Here is an 18,250-nt window from a genome sequence, read left to right as displayed (position 1 = left end):
TAGGAGAAGCCTGAGTCCTTCCAGGCAGAGATACACCAGCCTACCAGCTGAGACTAGGCAGAACATAAGCAGGCTGATTTCAGGACCTGCTCATGAGAGGTGCCATCAGGGGCTCTCAATCCCCAGCTCTACCTCATTCCAGCCCGGCCCACTCTGCTGAACCGGCTGCAGCCGCGTGCTAACCTGGAGTCCCCTCGGATGCAGGGATAACAAGAAGCCATGTCTCCAGCACAAGGACAAGGGCACACTCCTGGGTCATCCTAGCACGGAGGAGCAGCAAGAATGGAGTGAGATCCAGCTGAAGGTGGGGAAGGGGAGCATCATGCCCTGCATTCTCTCTGTAGATTGCAGACTCTGGGGCAGTTTCCTCCCCAGCATCCACACAGTCCGTCCAAGAAGTACAGCCACTGTCAGCACAGTCACAATCCTCTGAAATTTCCCCAGGCAACAGCATTCACATATTTCAGCAATAACTGCTACCTTGTAAACACATTCCACATTCCTGTTGCATTAAACCCCACAGGTCAAATGCAAAGCTGAACAGCCTCTTGTTTAACTGTTGTACGAGGCTTGCTCTGAGGTAGTACAAGTGGCATGCTTTCATTGGAAAAGGACCTTATTTAGCTTCTTTTGACCCTTCCTAATTTAGGCCCTCTCAGCCTTCAAATTATAATTATTTTCTTGAGCCCTGATGGGAGACAGATGAGCCACGGGCTCCTTTATCTTTCCTCCGCACCAGTAACATTCAGATCACTTTTAGAAGGAAGAGCATGAGATTTTTAACACAAGGTTACCGTAATACATTACTTCCTCAGAGGTTTCAGGTAGGAGTCCAGTTAAGCTGGACTTCATAATCCAAATAATTTCCTACACAAAAAGACTGGAAGGTTCCTTTCTGTGCCACAATAAACATCATGGCTGAGTCTTTTCATCTTTGTTTGGAACCCTTCTCCACAGTCTATAAGAAAAACAATCAGGATTTCACCAATGTAAGAGCCATAATTATTTGTCATTTCCTCCCTTCATGACATGAACTTGCAAACTTTTCATACTTACTATCTATTCAGGACATAATTGTTCTTTATATTTGAAAGAGAGGAAATGTTTTTCTGTAGCTCTTATCTCATTTACTTGCAGGTCCATGCTCCAAACCACACTGTGCTCCAAAGCAAAGATATGAGCAAATGGAAATAACTGCCACTAGCTCAGATTCTTGTTTTCTCGTTCACTCCTTCCCTGCAGCAATAATCTCAGCAAATATAACCTCTGGCGAGCCATTCTGTATGTATCACCTCCAGCTGCTGCTTCAGACTTGCAGACTTTTGAAAGTCAAAACCCTGAATGCAGCCTAATAGTTTTTACTGCCACCTTGTCAGAAATCCAGACGCAAGTCTCTAGTGTGCCACCTGCACAAGCCCACTCATTCCCTTGGACTGGGAAGTAGAAAGTGTAGCAGAGAATCACAGAATTGTTAGGGTTGGAAGGGAGCCCTGGAGATCATCTGGCCCAAGCCCCCTGCCAAGGTAGGGTCACCTGGAGCAGGTGACATAGGAACATGTCCACGTGGGTTTTTGAATGTCTCCAGAGAGAGAAATTCCATCGCCTCCCTGGGCAACCTGTTCCACTGTACTGTCATCCTCATACATAAAGATGTTCTTCATGCTGAGGTAAATCTTCTTGTGTTTTAGTTTATAGCCTTTGCTCTCATCCTGTCACTGGGCACCACTGGAAAGAGTCTGGCACCATCCTCCTGACACCTGCCATTCAGATATTTATATCCATTAATAAGATCCCCTCTCAGTCTTCTCTAGACTAAAGAGGTCCAGCTCCTGCAGCCTCTCCTCACAAGAGAGGTTACATGCTTCTCCTGATGTTTTTCAAGCTGTTACTCCCAGAGCAGGGACCAGAGCAAGCCTGTCATGCAGAAGTGATGCTCAGCTCCAGGCCTGTGCCTACATCCAGCTCAGCTGGAGCCAATGGCATAGACTGATGTGCCCTCTCTGGCCTAGGGCCCAGATCCCCCTGGCACCTTGTGGGGTAGTGGAACACAGGAGGCAAAGGGAACTTGATCATGCTCCCCAGGTCTCCACTGGAAGGGGTTCCATGGATGGATGGGGAATACACTGTGAGAAATGTCTCCCTTTTCCCACTTGCCCCCAGCCTCTTCTCCTTTCTGCCACTGGGACAGAAGCTCTTTCCATCCCCCTCTGACATGATAAGCACCTTCCTTGTTAAACTCCTCACTGCTTAAGATCTCTGTCAGAAATCTCTTGTGTGCACACTTGCCTCTGGCAGCATCTCCCTCTCAGCAATGGAGAGAGGAAGACATTTCAGGAGTGACTAAGTGTAAATCACTTCACCTGAAAGAGACGCTCCTCTGCAGAGGAGATCTCTTCCTTTCTGGCCCTTCTAAACCTAATTTTCAGGTTCCTGTGTAGCCTTTGGGGCTTACTTGGCAAGGGGGATAGGATGGTGGGGACAGAAATGTAAAGCCATTTGGAGACATCCCACTTATCCCCAGGCTCCCTTCTTTGAATGTACCACAAATGTTTTACTTCAATTCTCAAAAGCCCAATGAGATGCAGGTTATTAATTCATGACTATGACAAGATTATTATGGTTAATTTAACATATGCAGGCACTTAAGTAACTACTGTTGGGAAATATTTGTCATTAATTCAAAAATTTCCTGCCTGTAATTTGGCAAATATAAATGCAAGTGTGCAGCAGAAATCCAGCATGACATAAAGAGCACTCATCTGCCATCACCTTTACATGTGACTGTACAATGCTTGATCTCTGCCTTATTTAAATAAGCACAACAAAATGTACTGCAGCATTCATAAATTAAATGCCATTGATATTCATATGCTAGAAAGAGCCTAGATGTAGGAAGAGAGACAGAGAAGCAGACAATATCCCCATGGGCAGCAAAAGGGACACCATTGGGAGAGAGGGTGGCAGAGCAGTATTCCTAATCAAAGCTCAAAAAGCAAAGCTGTGCTTTAAAAACCCTACTTGTGTGGGCTTTTCTCCCACCTCCTGTGGGTCTGCAATAATTCCTACCAAGGCAGGTGGTGCAGAGTGAAACCATCAAAGTGGTTTCAGTCAGGAACAACTTGTCTCTCAGGCATGGCACAGACCTCCAGGGTCACCCCATCACTCCCAGGGAGGGAACTCCCTGCCTCAAACTGCTGTGTTTTGCTTGCTTTCCCAGGGAGGTAGGTGAAAATTCCATGTGTATGGAGCTAGTTACAGAAAAAAATCAGAAACTCAAGTCCAAAATAATCAGTCTCACGGCATCTTAGAAGGGCACTTCTTGGCCTTTTGCTGGTCCCTTGGGCATGTCCAAAGTCAGATGAGTCATTTTGCTCACAAAGGCTGTTTAGCTCTGTGGTTTTGCAAGACCTATCACTATCAGATGCATCCCACCTATCAGGTCCTTCTCACTGCAGGAGCTCCATGCATTGCCTGGACTTTTTCAGTTCTGTCATGTGGTGAAAACTCCTTAAGAAAATCCTGAGGAACGTTTTGATACATTTATATCTTCGAGCTTCATATAGGTGTTTCATAATAAAACTTGGGAACATACTATCAGAGCGAATTTCCTGAGCATTCACTGCAAGCAAACACTCAATATAAGCCCTCCACAGGCTGATTAAAGTCTTATTTCAAAAACTATTCAAATTCAAATGCTATTCCAGAACTTGGTAACTCTGATGGTTAGAAAATCCCAGACTAAATGACCAGTGTATACCTGTTTGCTTTTGTGCTAATGTAATACTTTCCTTGAAGGAGCCTTTTTCTTTTGCCACAGGTATTTAGAGAAGATGTCCATCTCCTCTTTCAGCCTTCATCTGCAAAGCCAAATAAGTCATGGCATCCTCATTTCCTCACAGAGAGAAGCTCTCTATTATCCTGACATTTTACTAACTCTTCCCTGCACCTGCCCTACTCCAAGCTCACCTCTTCCGGCAGCCAGATGCCCAGACACTGGGTTCCAGGCAGCCTCTATAGCTAAATGACACAAAGATAACTCTTGGGTTTAAGCTTCTCAGCTCCTAATTAGGCTTGCACATGTTGACAGACAAATAGAGAGAAAACATTCACCTGCCTCCTTTTGACTACTGAAGAGTCCAAGTACATGTTTGAGCTATTTACTGTCAAAAAAATACTGTTCATGCAAGGCTAGTCTTGCAATAACCTTTCCAGACTTGGCTCTTTCCTAGGTCCAACCACCCAGATGCTGCTGCTGACTGCCAATACAAGCCTACAGGACCCATTCCAGCTTCTTTTCAAACCCTGAAGTGCCAGCATACGCTCCCTTGGCTGAATTTGCAAGGGCCCAGCCATCTGTGAATCTACAGAGTGTCTCTGGTGTAGATAAAATGGGAAAATATTTAGCCTTTTACATGCAGTTGGCAAATATACTAGCTCAAGCCTGAAGAAATTCTGATCCTCTTTGCTTAGGGGCCTCCTTTTTTTAAACATTTTAAAAATATTTGTCAGTCACAGCAATGGGTAGGGAATGAGATATCTAGCAGAGCTCCTAGCTCTGCCAGAAGAGCACTACTAAGAGGATGCTACCCGGCTTTGCGAACAGAGAAAAGATCAGGAGCTGCTGGGTGACTTAATCTCTTGTGTCCCACACTGTGCTCTGAGGGTGCTATTTTACTGAGAGCTGGATCAAAGCTACTGAAGAAGTTTCTGCTGTTAACTGCCTCCTGAAAGTTGTTGACCTAGAGACCAGAACAATTAAATGAAATGTGAAGCACCTCCTCAAACAGATATTTTTCCTACTCTGTCCTACATCCCCTAATCAGACAGTAGTATGAAGTTACACACTTGGGAGAGCTTTTTGTAATAAAGGACATGGTGAACTGCATGAAGATACTGACCTGGTATATATTTTTTCACTCTTGTAATGTGGACACACACCCTGCGAGTCCTAGGAGTGAATGTATGAGCACTCCCAGAAGTATGATAGAGACAAAAAGTCTGGGATACCAAATTGGACATGCACACCTAAAAAGCAGCTGCTGTATCAGGTATGCAACGTGAGACTCTGGGAATTGTTTTTCTGAATACTAAATGTGGAAAATATCAATTGAAGCTGCACTTAGTCTCTCTGAAGAAATCAGCTTCTGAACACCTTAGAGTCAGCACTCAAATTAAAACAGCACCATATTAGAAATAATGAAAATATATTGCTTAAAAATAATCTGATCTTTTATGTCCCTATTCAGAATCCACCACTACAACCTTCTGTGCAAAAACCATATAAACATACTTGCAGTGCACCTGCCCCAGAGATGTGCAGCCAGTTCTTTGGCTGATGTCACTTGGCATGCCTTTGCTCAAGTCAATTTGAGCTGTATCAATTCATATTTCTGAAGACATGGAATATGCTGCTTATAGACTTCTGAAAAAGGCAAGTTAAACAGCTTGTATGTACCTGGAAACATTAATTTCCATGTTTTTCAAAATATAAAAACTGTATTTTCTCTGAAGAGTGGTCCTTCAGAAAACTCTCATGCCAGCCCTGTACCAGCAACAGATATGAACATACTCTGGTTTGATTCCCACCATCTCTACCATTTGTGAGAAGAGAAGCTACAATACAAGGGAGACTTTTTTTTGTTTGTAAGTATTTTTCTTAGAACAGCACATCACTCTAATTTTTACATTTGACAAAGGGTTTCTGCTTGTAATCTATCACAGGGGGAAAAAATTCCATTGTGTTTCTAACCAGAGGCAATGATTGCTGGCCTCTGCAAACAATACACAGCCAGAGGGACTTGCTGCTTTCTATTTTGCAAATATGCTACCAGCAGTGAGTTGCAGTGAGAGCATGGCAACCAATAACTCTTGATCACTTAAAGATTTTTCATTAGCCAGTTCTACAATAAATTAACCAGAAAAGTTTAAAGGTTGCTTTCAGCAATTTATATATAAACACACACCACAAAGAACAAGGGAAGACAGTTCATCTTTCTACTTAACTTTTTTACTTACCATCCAATGAAACTTTAATAAGTACAAAGGCAGGTCAATAGTCCCAGAACTGAATGTTGTGCACCTGTGTAACCAAGAAACACGTTTCACCTGGAGGAAAACAACCCTTCAAGTACCTCAGACAAAAACTTTCTTCAGCTGCTTACCTGCGTAGGTTCCTGTTTGTCAGATTCAACACACCACAAAAGGCTACTGGTGTTTCAGAAGGGATCTGTCACCTTGCCAGACATTTAAGTGGTAGCAAAACCAGCAGAGGCACTTTCAAGTTTGTGCAGAGAATTCTGAAAGTCTCAATTCCGTTTGACTTGGGCAGCACATCCTACACCTCATCAGATAGCCAGCATGGGGCTACCCTGCCTTCCCAGAGCATGAGTTATGAGCACTGCCCTGATCCTTCCCCAAGTGATCCCTGGATCTAACGCGGAAGGAGTCGGTCAGAGGAAAAAGCACCAGTATCCCCCAGTTGCTAGGTAACAAGCAGGGAGATCCTGACCTGAATTCTTAGCAGAGGCTGATGTTACTCAGGAAGCTTAGCTGGGTCCTTCCTGGAAAGGGAGGGCCATGCCAAAAGTTACTCCTGGCTTTGTAAAGGCCACTGCATAGCACCCAGGACAAAGGGACAGCTGCTGAGATATTTTTATGATAAAAAGGTACCTGTTGTGAAAATAGGATGCACACACACAAAAATGGAGGGTGACATTTTCTGCTCTTCATGTCAATGAAACCAGAAAGTTTTTAACCTTAAAATAAGATCTGCTTCAAATCTGGTCATTAAATAAAGCAGAAGAAACCACCCACCATGTGCACAGCCTCAACATTAACAAATGCAATGAGAGAATATTAAGCATATGAAAACAAAAAAAAAGTTATCCCATACACGACACTATGAAAAATAATCTAAAGCCAAACTCAACATAGAAAACTGAAAGGCAGCAAACCGGGGAAGTTTATGATGACACAAGAACTCTGCATTTTCTGGCCATGTAAGTATTTTAAGTTATTGCCATGCCATTGTATTAATTACTATATTTAGCTTGTGAATTCCTCAGAACGTTTTTTCTAAAAGATGAAAAGTAAGTGCTGAGCCAGACCTGAAGAGCTATAGTACCTCTGAGTCCTTGGATGGGGCATACCTGGCCCTATCATCCTGCATAGCAAAAGGAAGTAATGCCTCCTCATATGCAGCATAACACAAATGTCAAAGACCCAATTATCTGGAAAAGATGCCTGTTTGCTTTCTACTGGCTCCAAGGAACTTCTTGGCAAAAATGGCATGAAAGCAGTGCTGTGCACACCACATGTGGCAAGGCTCCCACAGGCTGGAGGGGCCCATGAGGCTGAGAGGGCTGAGGGGTATCGGTGCAGAAACAAGTCCTTTCATTCCAGCCAGCTGCTTCTCCATCACATCTGAGCACATTCTCACACGTGAGCAACTCCCTCATTGCTCAAGTAGATTCTGCCAGTCCCAGACAGGATTATCTGTGAGGATATTCAGCTCATACTCCAGCTCAGCCAGGGCAGTAGCTTCCATATCTCTGCAAGAGTTTGCAGCGGGTGTACCTACTTCTGTTTGCAATGCATGTCCCTACCATCCAACCACCACTCAGGCAACTGCTCTCCTAAAGAAGGGTCTTAGGGACAGGAGAACTGGCCTGTGATGTCTAGAGAAGTCCTGCTATGACCTTAGAAGGAATTACTCCACAATAGCCTTCTAGGTGGTAGAAGGGAAGGGCACACAAGTGTCATGGCAGAACGCCAGCCCCGCTCAGCTGTGCCATGGCACACCTAATGCTCACTCCTCATGCATGCAGTGTATCCCCAAAAAGGCTCTCCTTCACTGTAGCCAGCTCCAGTGGCCTGATAAATCTGTGTTCAGCACAGGCCTGAGGTCAGGAAGCAGTCTCTTAGCTATGCTTCAGATCTCTACCTCCCCATAAACGTCTCTATTTATCCAGGGAATCAGTTTATCCCTGCAGCAAATATAACTGCCCAAAACTAGATGAGTATTATGGTGCTTCAAGCTCTGATCAGGAGCTGAAGCTCATCATATTGATAGGTAAATTATAGTTCTTTCATTCATTTTCCTTTCTCATTTTATTGCAGAAACATGAAGAGGTCAGAGTTAAGTCCTGTCCCATAAGAACTTAAATTTCCAGACATAATAGTTATGAATGCCACAGTCTGAATTCAGCATGGTTAAATTAGTCTAGGTTTTAAATAGACTCAAAAAATTAAAATCCCTGTAGATAAACAATACGCATTTGGAGGAAACATACTGCAAATTTAAGATATTAAATATATACTCATCTGCTGCTAAACAAAAACTGATCATATAACAACACAGCACAAATCAGAAATCACAGCTTTGTGCAGTGCAACTGATTTTTAAGCAGTGCAGATACTCTGAAACAATCTTCTGATGAAAGGCCATCTTACAGACACCATCACCAGGAGGCAAAGGAGTGCAGAGAATCTACTCATAGAAATATTTGTGGTTTTGATAGTTCTAGACTAATTTTTTACTATCGATTCAGCTTTTGCAAACCAAGTGAAGTGCATGGCACCTCAGTGCATTTTTTCCTACAGATTCTTCCAAATGGTTTTAATGTTCAGCCATGCAACAAGCTGCATTAAATAGCAGATATTAGAGAAAACAGAGAAAGCTTGGCAAGATCAAAGATGTGGCAAATATAACCTTTTACTAGTGAGATCCTTAATAGAGGCAAAGAGAAATAAAAAGACACAAGAGTGGTTGATTTGAGAAGAAATGGAGAACTGCTGAGCCTAAGAGAGAAGAAGAAGAAAATAATTTCAGAATTCATGCAAAAGTTAGAAAAAATATGTAGACAGAAACAATGCTGTTGGAAATGCTGATTCCATGGAAAGCACAAATTGGACACCTCCCCTCTCTTCTAACATTTTCTCCAGTCATGCCTTGAACAGCAGGAACAGGTAGGTAGTAAAACGGATTTAAGTGGGGTAGAGAAAATTCACTCCATAGTGTTAAAAATAACCTGTCACATCTTCCTATTGTCTAAACTGGCATAGCTCCACCAGTTTCAATTTATGCCACCTTAAGACTTGGGCAAATGCAATAAGAGGAAGGTAGCAGTTCCTCTTAGGTGTTTCACTTCGCCTGCAGGTGGGCTTTAGTAAATAGCATGTCTATTCCAGAGGAACATACTTAATGAAGGATTTAATCTCCCCGATGAATACAGAAGGATGCCAAAGTACCAAACTTGTCAAATACACCTTGTAACAAAACACACTGTTAAAAAATCGCTTTACTTGGCTATGTACTTGTAAAGCCATGTAAAACAGACAGCTCCAAATTGCCTGACTTCAACCCCTGAAATTCAAACACAGCCGTCCAAATCCCTCTGCAAAGGTGTAGTGTTACAGTAATTGAGATGGTCCCTAATCTGCTCACATCTCCGCTCACATCAGTGACACAGTGCCGAGAAGTCTCCGCATTGTTCAGAGCAGAAGGAGCTGCGTGAAGCACTGATTCACGCTGCTGAATTGTAACCAAGCAACACTGCCAGCATCTCTCCAGCCCATTGTTCAGCTGAGCTGGGGGGAATAGCAGCAGAACAGCACTGAAAAAACCTGCCAAACTCCAACTTCAATTAAAGGATACCATCCCTCTAACACTCAGCATAGTAAATTCTTTAACCAAAATTTAACAGAAATAAACAGTTACTTCCCTCTCAATAAAGATAATGACGTGTCTGAAGGCAGAAAACTAATTTCTGTGTGTCCAGGACCTCTCGTAAACCATCTTTACAAAAGCAAGAGTTGAAATTTACTTGGCGCAAGAAAATGCAGGGCAATGAATTATTCATGTGAGCAGAGAGACAGAAATACTGCCTTTTTGTTAGTCTGGCTATTAGACACTGAGGGAAACTAAAGAAAACTTTCTCAGATACAGCAACTGAACAGTAACAACACAGATGAAATGGAAAGAAAATAGATATTCGAAAATTTTGTTCAGTGAGAGTTGGCAACTTTTTCCCATGTAAATGTCTGAAAACAACAGTTAATGCACAAAATATTGCTATGACATCATCACTCATGTGAACCTTATTATCAACAGAGGCATTAAAAACTTAGGTTACAATACTGAAATATTTTCCTTTTACTGCAGTTAAGTGGTGGGGTTATTTGTTCTGTTTAATGCCACGGGCCTGGATATCAAGGACAAAATTCACTGCACAATTATCCACTGTTGCCCTTCATGGAAATAAGATGACACAGTCTGCTAACAAAACTGTTGGTTACTAGATGTTTTTGCAATGTTCAACAGTATCCCCATTTTACCAGAAAGAGAAAAAAATCATGTATAAATTAAGAATACGATACAGAATTGACTTGTTTTTATAACATAAAAGACAGGCTAGCAGCTGTAGGCATTTCTCAGAGCATAAAAACCAAAAGCGCTGACCTGTAAAATAGAAATAGTAATAACATCTGCTAGACTTCTGGGCTCTGAAATCACATTCCCTGAGAGCAAGTTTCCAAAAGAAAGGCTGGGCACTTATGTAAGATACCAATTCCCTTTTCAAGGGACAATGTTTCTCTTGAAATTTTACATAAAAGCCTACAAAGCTGTTCAAAGCCACAAACGTCTTTCTTCTCCAGGAAAAAATGTAGTAGGGAAAATTAACAAAATTACATGGCATTGGCATAAAAATAGATTTATAAGTGTCTTTCAGAATTTGTGATATCATAGAATCGTAGAATGATTTGGGTTGGAAGGGACTCTAAAGATCATCTAGTTCCATCCCCCCTGCCATGGGCAGGGACACCTTCCACTAGATCGGCTGCTCAAAGCCCCACCCAACCTGGCCTTGAACACTTCCAAGGATGGAGCTTCCACAACTAATATTAGATCACCCTCTTTGCTTACTTCCATGCTTATCTTTCTAGTCTCTTTCTACAAATGAGTTTCCTAGGTGTGATCTTTTCAATCCTGTCATGGGGGATCAAGCAGTTCTGTATTCACTGTTCTGTGATGAGTATCACCAGGACCTCACACAGGCAGGAATGCTGCTGCTTAGGCTTGATAGTTTAGGGTCCTTATAAGTCCTCAACACTGCCACAGGCTTTGACACTACACAGGACTCCTTATAGGCTCAAAGCCTGCTCTCCCATGGTGTGAGTTCCCACCAACTTCCTCTCAATGTGAGCAGATATTTAAAGCAGAACTTGGTCTCATCATCTTCTCTCCCTTCAAATGTTTGCCAGATGGTTTTATTTAATGTCTGTTCTCTGAATTGGCTCTTAGATTGATTTTTTTTTCCTTTACATTTGCCATCTGCTGGTCCAAACAGCTGAATGATACACTTCCTTTTCAATCTCATGGCATAAATTCATTCTTGCTGTCAACTTGGCATCCAAAATAGTATGGCAGGCAGACTGGCAGATCTGGGTAATGCCTTGCTCCACCAACAGGAATTTTCTCCTTGTCCCTTTGAGAGCCATTAGAGTAGAAGCAAAGCTTTTAAGAGGGAACAAAGTACAAAGCCAGAGCAAAGACAGGTACCAAGAAGAACTGTGAACCGTGTTCAATGATGGAAAGTAGTCTGTGTTGCAGCTATTTCTTGGAAACAGGATTTGCAGCCCCAGCAGCTGGCTGTGCATGTTCTTGTACAAAGAGAAGACATCAAGCTTTGCAGCAGCAAAGTGCAGAGAATTGCGTGCAGACTTCCAAAAGAAACAAATGCTGTGTGGGAAAAAACTTGACTTGGAACATTCAAATCATTTTCCAGTCTTCAGCACCTGTCTTGCTCTTTGCAGTGAAAATGTATGAGGACTCTTGTGAAATAAGTGATGTGGATATGGGACCATGCCTGCACCCTGCAGGGTGCCCAGCCTGGGCTGCCCTACAGGAGCAGTGCCAGAGCAAGGGCTTGCAAAACTGCAATAGCAGCTGGCTGGGAATGGTGTCAGGAGGAGGACAGAAGCTGCATAAGAGGAAGAGGAAGGGAAAGATGACAAAAAGTCTTGTTATGACCCCACCTAAATGCCTAGCAGCAAGGTATTATGGAGCTGCCTGAATGCGCATGCTTTACCTGTCTTGTTGCGTTATACTCAGAATTTTTTAGAGACTATTCTGTCTCGAGTGTTTGCACAGTTCCAAGCACAATAGCTTCTTGTGCTGGTTGAGTCCTTTGAATACTGTAAGAATACAATTAAATAATAAGAGCAGTAAAAACCTTGATGCTATTCATACTTGAGAAGATCTCACATGGCTCTGGAAAAATCACAGCCGCAGCAACACTTAACAAACACATTTGCTAATCCTCTCATTACTATTGTGGCTTTCTTTTATATGTAAAGACAGAAAAAATGTCATGAAAAAATATTTACTGTATTTCATATCTGAATGCCACAAAAGACCAACAGCTTATCCAAACAGTGTAAGCGAACAAAAGCTTGAGAACTCCTACTTCAATGCTTCTCTGTATATTTAAATTTGCTAATACACTTGTCATTTTCTGTTTCCCCTGTGACTCAGCTGACAGCCAGTAGCCTGTCTACTCTCCACCTTCTCCACGCATTACATGATGAAGTAAGTGGGAACAGTGTCACGTTTGCAGTGTCTTTATCTCTTAATGTTTAGATAAATGCTGATGCTACAGAGCTGGTCCTAGTTTTCCAGAGCTTCCTACCTAGTTATGAAGGTAATAAACCTAACCAGGTGGTTCAGTGCCCTTGGTCTCAGCAGCTCTGATCCAATGTCCACTGAAGCCTAAAGAAAGATTCCTTAACTAGCCAGTTAGTGTCAAATCAAGTGCAATTGGGCTTGAGTGTCACTGAAGAATAAGATGTACAAATTCTTTTGCAATGCAAATTCCTTTTCTACTGAACTGTATGGAATTGACCCACCTGCTCCAGGTCTCTATGTAACCTCATACTTCGTACACCACCCAATGTTCAAGGGAGGGGTGCTGAGAAACAGATTTCTTGAAATTCCCAAGCTGCTTTATATGCTTCACATTGGTGGCTCACAATTAGATTTCTGGTTGTCACCATCATGAATGGAAGGATAAAAATTCAGTGACAAGTTATGAAATGTTACATCTGCTCAAAAAGGTAGAACGACCAGCCAAAACCAATGTGTCAAAGAAATGTGTAAAACAGCTCCAGATTTAGCCAGATCCAGCACAAACCAGGCCTATATTTGAAAGCTGCACTGATGCAGATGTTAGTAGGTGTACCAATAAAGGATGGGAAGACTGTACCACCAGTTTACATATCCATGGTAACTAAGAGAGGATCTCCTGAGAAAAGGAGCTGTGAGATGGGGAACAAAGAATTCCTTTTCCCTTTGAGAGCTAAATAGTTCACACCATCTAGTGAGATGACTTAGGCTGGGGACATGTGCACCTCTGTATTACAAGAGCAACAAGGAAAAGAGAACAACACAGCATCTTCAGTCCTCAGAGAGCTTGTCTAGCCTGCACTGCAGTCTATGTCTCTGCATGCTTACAGCTCTTGTTCCATCTAGGCTGAAGTTGATGCAAACACACCCACTGGCCGCTGAAACAACCCATTATAATATATATAATACAGTACAGTACCCAAGGCATACACTGGCTGGTAGGGACGGGAAGACTACAGTAAGAAACAATGGTCTTCTATGCAAATCTCAGCATACACTATTTAGGTACCAATCACAGAACCATTTAGGCTGGAAAACATCTTAGAGGCCATCAAGTCCAACTGCTAATCTAGCACTGCCAAGTACCAGTGTAGTTCATTTCCCTCTGTGTGTATGAGTATGCTCTGAATACATTTATGATGACACAACTGCTTCAGCTCTAGGCTGGGTTTTACAATTTTTACTGTTTCATGACTAGTCATAAAAGTTCTATTACTATTGAAGGACAATGTCCAGAGGAAGCATAAGCAATTTCAGAAGAATTAAAAAGCCAAAACTCCATGCAACACAGAGTGATACCAGTGTCCTCACACATGTACTATGATTCAAATGATTCAAAGGGCAACCACTCGAGTTCCCAAGCGCTCTGTGTTCCTCAAACAACACTCACAGAACTGCCATCTATCTCCATTTCCTTACAGCCATCATTGGAGCAGGAGGGCAGTACTACCACCAGCAATGAGCTGAGCCCACCTGGACTGGATTCTGGCTGCCTGCAGGAAGAGCTGCCAAGCAGAAGTCAGACAGAAGAGAAGAAATAGGCACCCTCTTTCATGCTACTGTACATAACCTCTGAAGCAAAAGGATGAAAAATTTCTACAAATACAGTTTCTTTTAATAATCTCCTTTTCTTATTCTCCTACCCCTGCTACAATTTTTAGTTTTAGATATATGAGTCCAATTCTCCAGCTTATTTCATGTCCAGGTTTTTCTTGGGTTTTACTAGAGGCAAGAAAGACTGATATCAAAAGGAAAGGGGAAATAGAAAGAAAATTGAGGAAAACAAAGCCTTTATATACCCAGAAAGTCATCTGAACATCCAAAGAGAATCAGAAAAGTTCCTTCTTCTTTTTAAATATATCTTCTGTTTCAAGCTATACTAACTACATGGTATGTTTTTAAATAATCTGTTTTAAAATAAGTTGAGTGTGATCTAGTTACTAAATATTGCATTATTTGATTTGATAACTACACAGCGGAGCAAACTGCTTTCCTAATCTAGAATAAGATGTAAAATTCTACAACGCCTTTAAGAAAATGGGACTTAAGTACCTTTTATTTTTTCCAATGACATGTAAGCCCAGGAAAAGGTAATTTTCTGTTTTAGCTGGTTTTCAAAGTCTTAGGATTGACAGTTGTATGTAAACAATTTACATCTTCACTTTTACAGCTACGTGAAATCAGCATTGATTTATGCAGCACACAATGTCTTTATTCCTTTATTAACTTCCCTTCAGGTTTTCACTGTAAGCCAGTGATATTTTATTAGAGATAACAGTGATACTTGTATTAATTTCCTTCATTATATTCAGTCGCTCATAGCTTTGGCAGGTGGTGTAACTTTTAGGTCCTTCAAGTGAGGGGACAAAAGGATGAATAACTTGGGATGGTGTAACTGGAGTCCACCCCACAAGAGGCAGGTTACAGCTCCACAATGAACTTTGGTTCTGACACACTCAGCCTTGTGCTTTGACTCAGCAAAGTAAATAATGCTCTTTGCAAGCAGTCTGCACAAAATTGCCAGGGTGTTCTGGTTTAACAAACAGCATCTTATCAGGCATTACACATCCAATATAATTAATTAAGACATTTAAAAAGTGAAGTGATCTCACCCAGTATTTGCCAATTTCCTCTTCGTAAGCAAAGTGGCTGAGTAATAAGAAGCATCACACAGACTAGCTAAAAGTTGAAGATCATTTTGATAATGAACCTTCTCATGTAAGTAGATCATTTGCATGTTCCTATCACAGTAGCACTATTACCTTTACTAGCAAATGGCTTTTGCTTCCTTACCCTAAACTTTTAAAGCAGATATTGTCTCCAGATCACTACAAACTGTACAGACAGTTACGGAGTAAAAAGTTTTAATAACATCACAGCAGACTTTTGGGCTGAGCTAGTATAAGCACTCAGCTTCAGTCTAATTCTAACAGCCAAATAAACAGTTAGGATGATGCTCAGTTCTATTGTAAATTCCAGCCACATTCCATATCAAAGACTGGACTGAGAAAACAAAATGGTGTAATCACTTATAAATACAATGAATAAAACTAGATTGGTCACTTTTATTTTGCCCTATGCTTCCGAAATAGAGGCTATTAAAATAACAACTAGTCAGATACAAAAAGATAGGAGGAAATGAGACTTTATATTATGGAAATACAGCTGACAAATGCAGTGCTGTGTGGGAGCAGATGTGATTGAAAAAACAATGAAATACTTTTCAGCAGTATTTGCAAGTTTGTTTTGAGAAGGTGGAACCAAGAAGCCCTTGCTGGAAATTCTCACACCATCATCCACAGATCCAAAGTACCTAGGAGTTCAACAGGAGGTTGAGATGTACCTATCTGCACACACAGTCCTCTTATCTTGTGACTCAGCTACAGTTTGTGACTTTCATTCAGAATAAGAAGGCAAAGCAGCTGAGCTGGTTATTAAACCAGACTCTAGTAAGTAAAAACTAGAGAATCTGATTTAAAATTCTAATTGCCAGTATTTTGCTTTGACTAAGGAACTTGCTACACCAGGCTCATTGCAAGAGTTGCAGAGAATGTTTCAAGAAAACTGACCAAAAATCATTTGTGTATACATGACAATTTACTGTGCTCTCTGCTCACAGAATCATTTCATATCAGATTCATAAGATTAGTTATTGCTAAAAACATCCTCTCACTGTGAGAAAGGTCATGGAAACAACCTTTTTACTCTAGAGCAGACAGCACTTCCTTAAAGCACTCCATCAGAGTCCAAATAAAAACACTCTCATGCTTGTGCTAACAGTATTGTGTTACACAAGCGTTGGTAACCAGTTTAAAGAGCATAATTTTGTCAAAACAGCAGGCCAGCTACTATTATCCTTCTGTATAGTGCAGACTCAATGCAAATGGCAGAGGAACCAGACTGTTTACTCAGTTCAGGTATTTCTGAAATGGACTGACCTTCAGTGTCATAAAACTTTGCCTGTTCAAGGGTTGAAGCCCACCTGGGGACTCTGGATTATCAGATATGCAGTGGTATATTATTACAAACCCATGATTTCAACTTGCTTCTAGGAAAAAATATACTTCTTTTCCTCCTATCATCTTCCACTGTTAAATTTCAAGTTAACCCCTTGTTGCAACTGGTTTAAGCATTACTGAAGCAATTCAAATCAAGAGTAAAATGCAACAGAGCTCCCTTATCCAAGGACATAATGAAAGCAACTATAGATGCATGGTGGGTCCAAAGGAGCAACTGATATTCTGGGGCAGAGAGGTGTCCCTTAAGATTGCAATCACAAATGCAGGTATTTGTATGGCAGAGATGTTTCTGTGCAAAAGAATAAAGCAAGGAAGGAGAAACTCTGCAGAAAAAAAACCAGGAGTAAAGGCTACAGAAAGTCTGAGTGAAAGCAAGAATAGTTACTGAAAAAAAAGTTCCTAAAAAGGGGTAATGATAGAACACCCTTCACTGGGGGCAGAACAAAGTAGGGAGTGATGCTCAGAGAAGCCTCCCTCCTCTTCAATGAATTCTATTTCATCCATGGAACCAAGGTTTGTTTGGGGTTTTGTTTTTAATTACCAGGATTATATCTGGCTTCATCATCAGATTAACATTAGCTAAAAGCCTGGTTTTGACCTAAGTTTTGACAGCCTCAGATCTCAAGTGAATCTGCAGCAGATCCTTGTTCTGTCTTGCCCACATATTGCTTTTCATACACACTACACTGTGATCTCAAATGCCCATGCAAAAGTGGGAGCAGCAGCAGATTGACTTTCAGATTGACTTTTGTTGATTTCTTTCACAGCTGTGGGAAGAATTAACACCGGCACAGAAGAGAAGCAAGAGAGCCTGTTCTACCGCCAAGAGGCTGCAGACAGGACAACAGCTCTACAGCCCACTAAACCATGGGACCCTGTGCTTACAGGCTCCCTTCTCTGAGGGAGCTGAACTCCATCCACCTTTCCCAGGAGCCATAATGCTCCTGAGTGTACTCTGCACCCAGCTTACCAGACACGTTCCCTTCGCACCATCACGGCACCCAACACGACGCTCCTCCAGACACATTTGCAGGTACCTCAGAAATTTTGTCCAGCACTTAGAAGGAGCCGATTTCCTGAAGTCCTTTCAGCTTCTCTGCTGACTGCACTATGTGCCACAGTTTCTCAAAACTAATCTGCTGTTTCAGAGAAACACAGAACTTATGAGAACATGTCAATTCATCCACGATATATGCTCCTCTACAAATATGTAACACAGATTGGAACTGACATTCAAGATGACCCACACCCTATATAAGCCTCACAAAAACTGCCTAGTTATTAACTTTTCGAGCTTGGCAAACTAAGCCTCCATACTCAGTGTCAAGCTAAAACATTTGTTAAAATAATTCTTGGCTTCCTTCCACTCCAAACAAATTCATCAGACAGATATTTCAAGTCATTTTTGACTCAAGCAAGCAGAAGTAGGAAGGTACAAAAGTAGAAATGTAGGAGCCTTCATTAATTAGAATATGACTTTTTTTTTTTGTACACCTTTCTCTTCCACATAAGGATAATGGAAGGTTTTGGCTATTTTTGAGGTCACTGT

General features: G+C 41.6%; 1 protein-coding gene across 1 annotated transcript in view; it reads right to left on the bottom strand.

The window, feature by feature from the left end:
- Positions 1-17,805, bottom strand: part of KIAA1211L (KIAA1211 like) — a 54,332-nt gene extending 36,527 nt beyond the window's left edge. The window contains exon 1 of the mRNA XM_030953712.1: positions 17,672-17,805. Within this exon, the coding sequence (XP_030809572.1) occupies positions 17,672-17,694 (23 nt within the window). The 5' untranslated portion in view covers positions 17,695-17,805. The remainder of the gene's footprint in view (positions 1-17,671) is intronic.
- Positions 17,806-18,250: the final 445 nt, after the last annotated feature.

The sequence above is a fragment of the Camarhynchus parvulus genome, chromosome 1, assembly GCF_901933205.1.
Source record: "Camarhynchus parvulus chromosome 1, STF_HiC, whole genome shotgun sequence".
Taxonomy (NCBI): Eukaryota; Metazoa; Chordata; class Aves; order Passeriformes; family Thraupidae; genus Camarhynchus; species Camarhynchus parvulus.
This window is presented reverse-complemented; position numbering and strand designations above follow the sequence as displayed.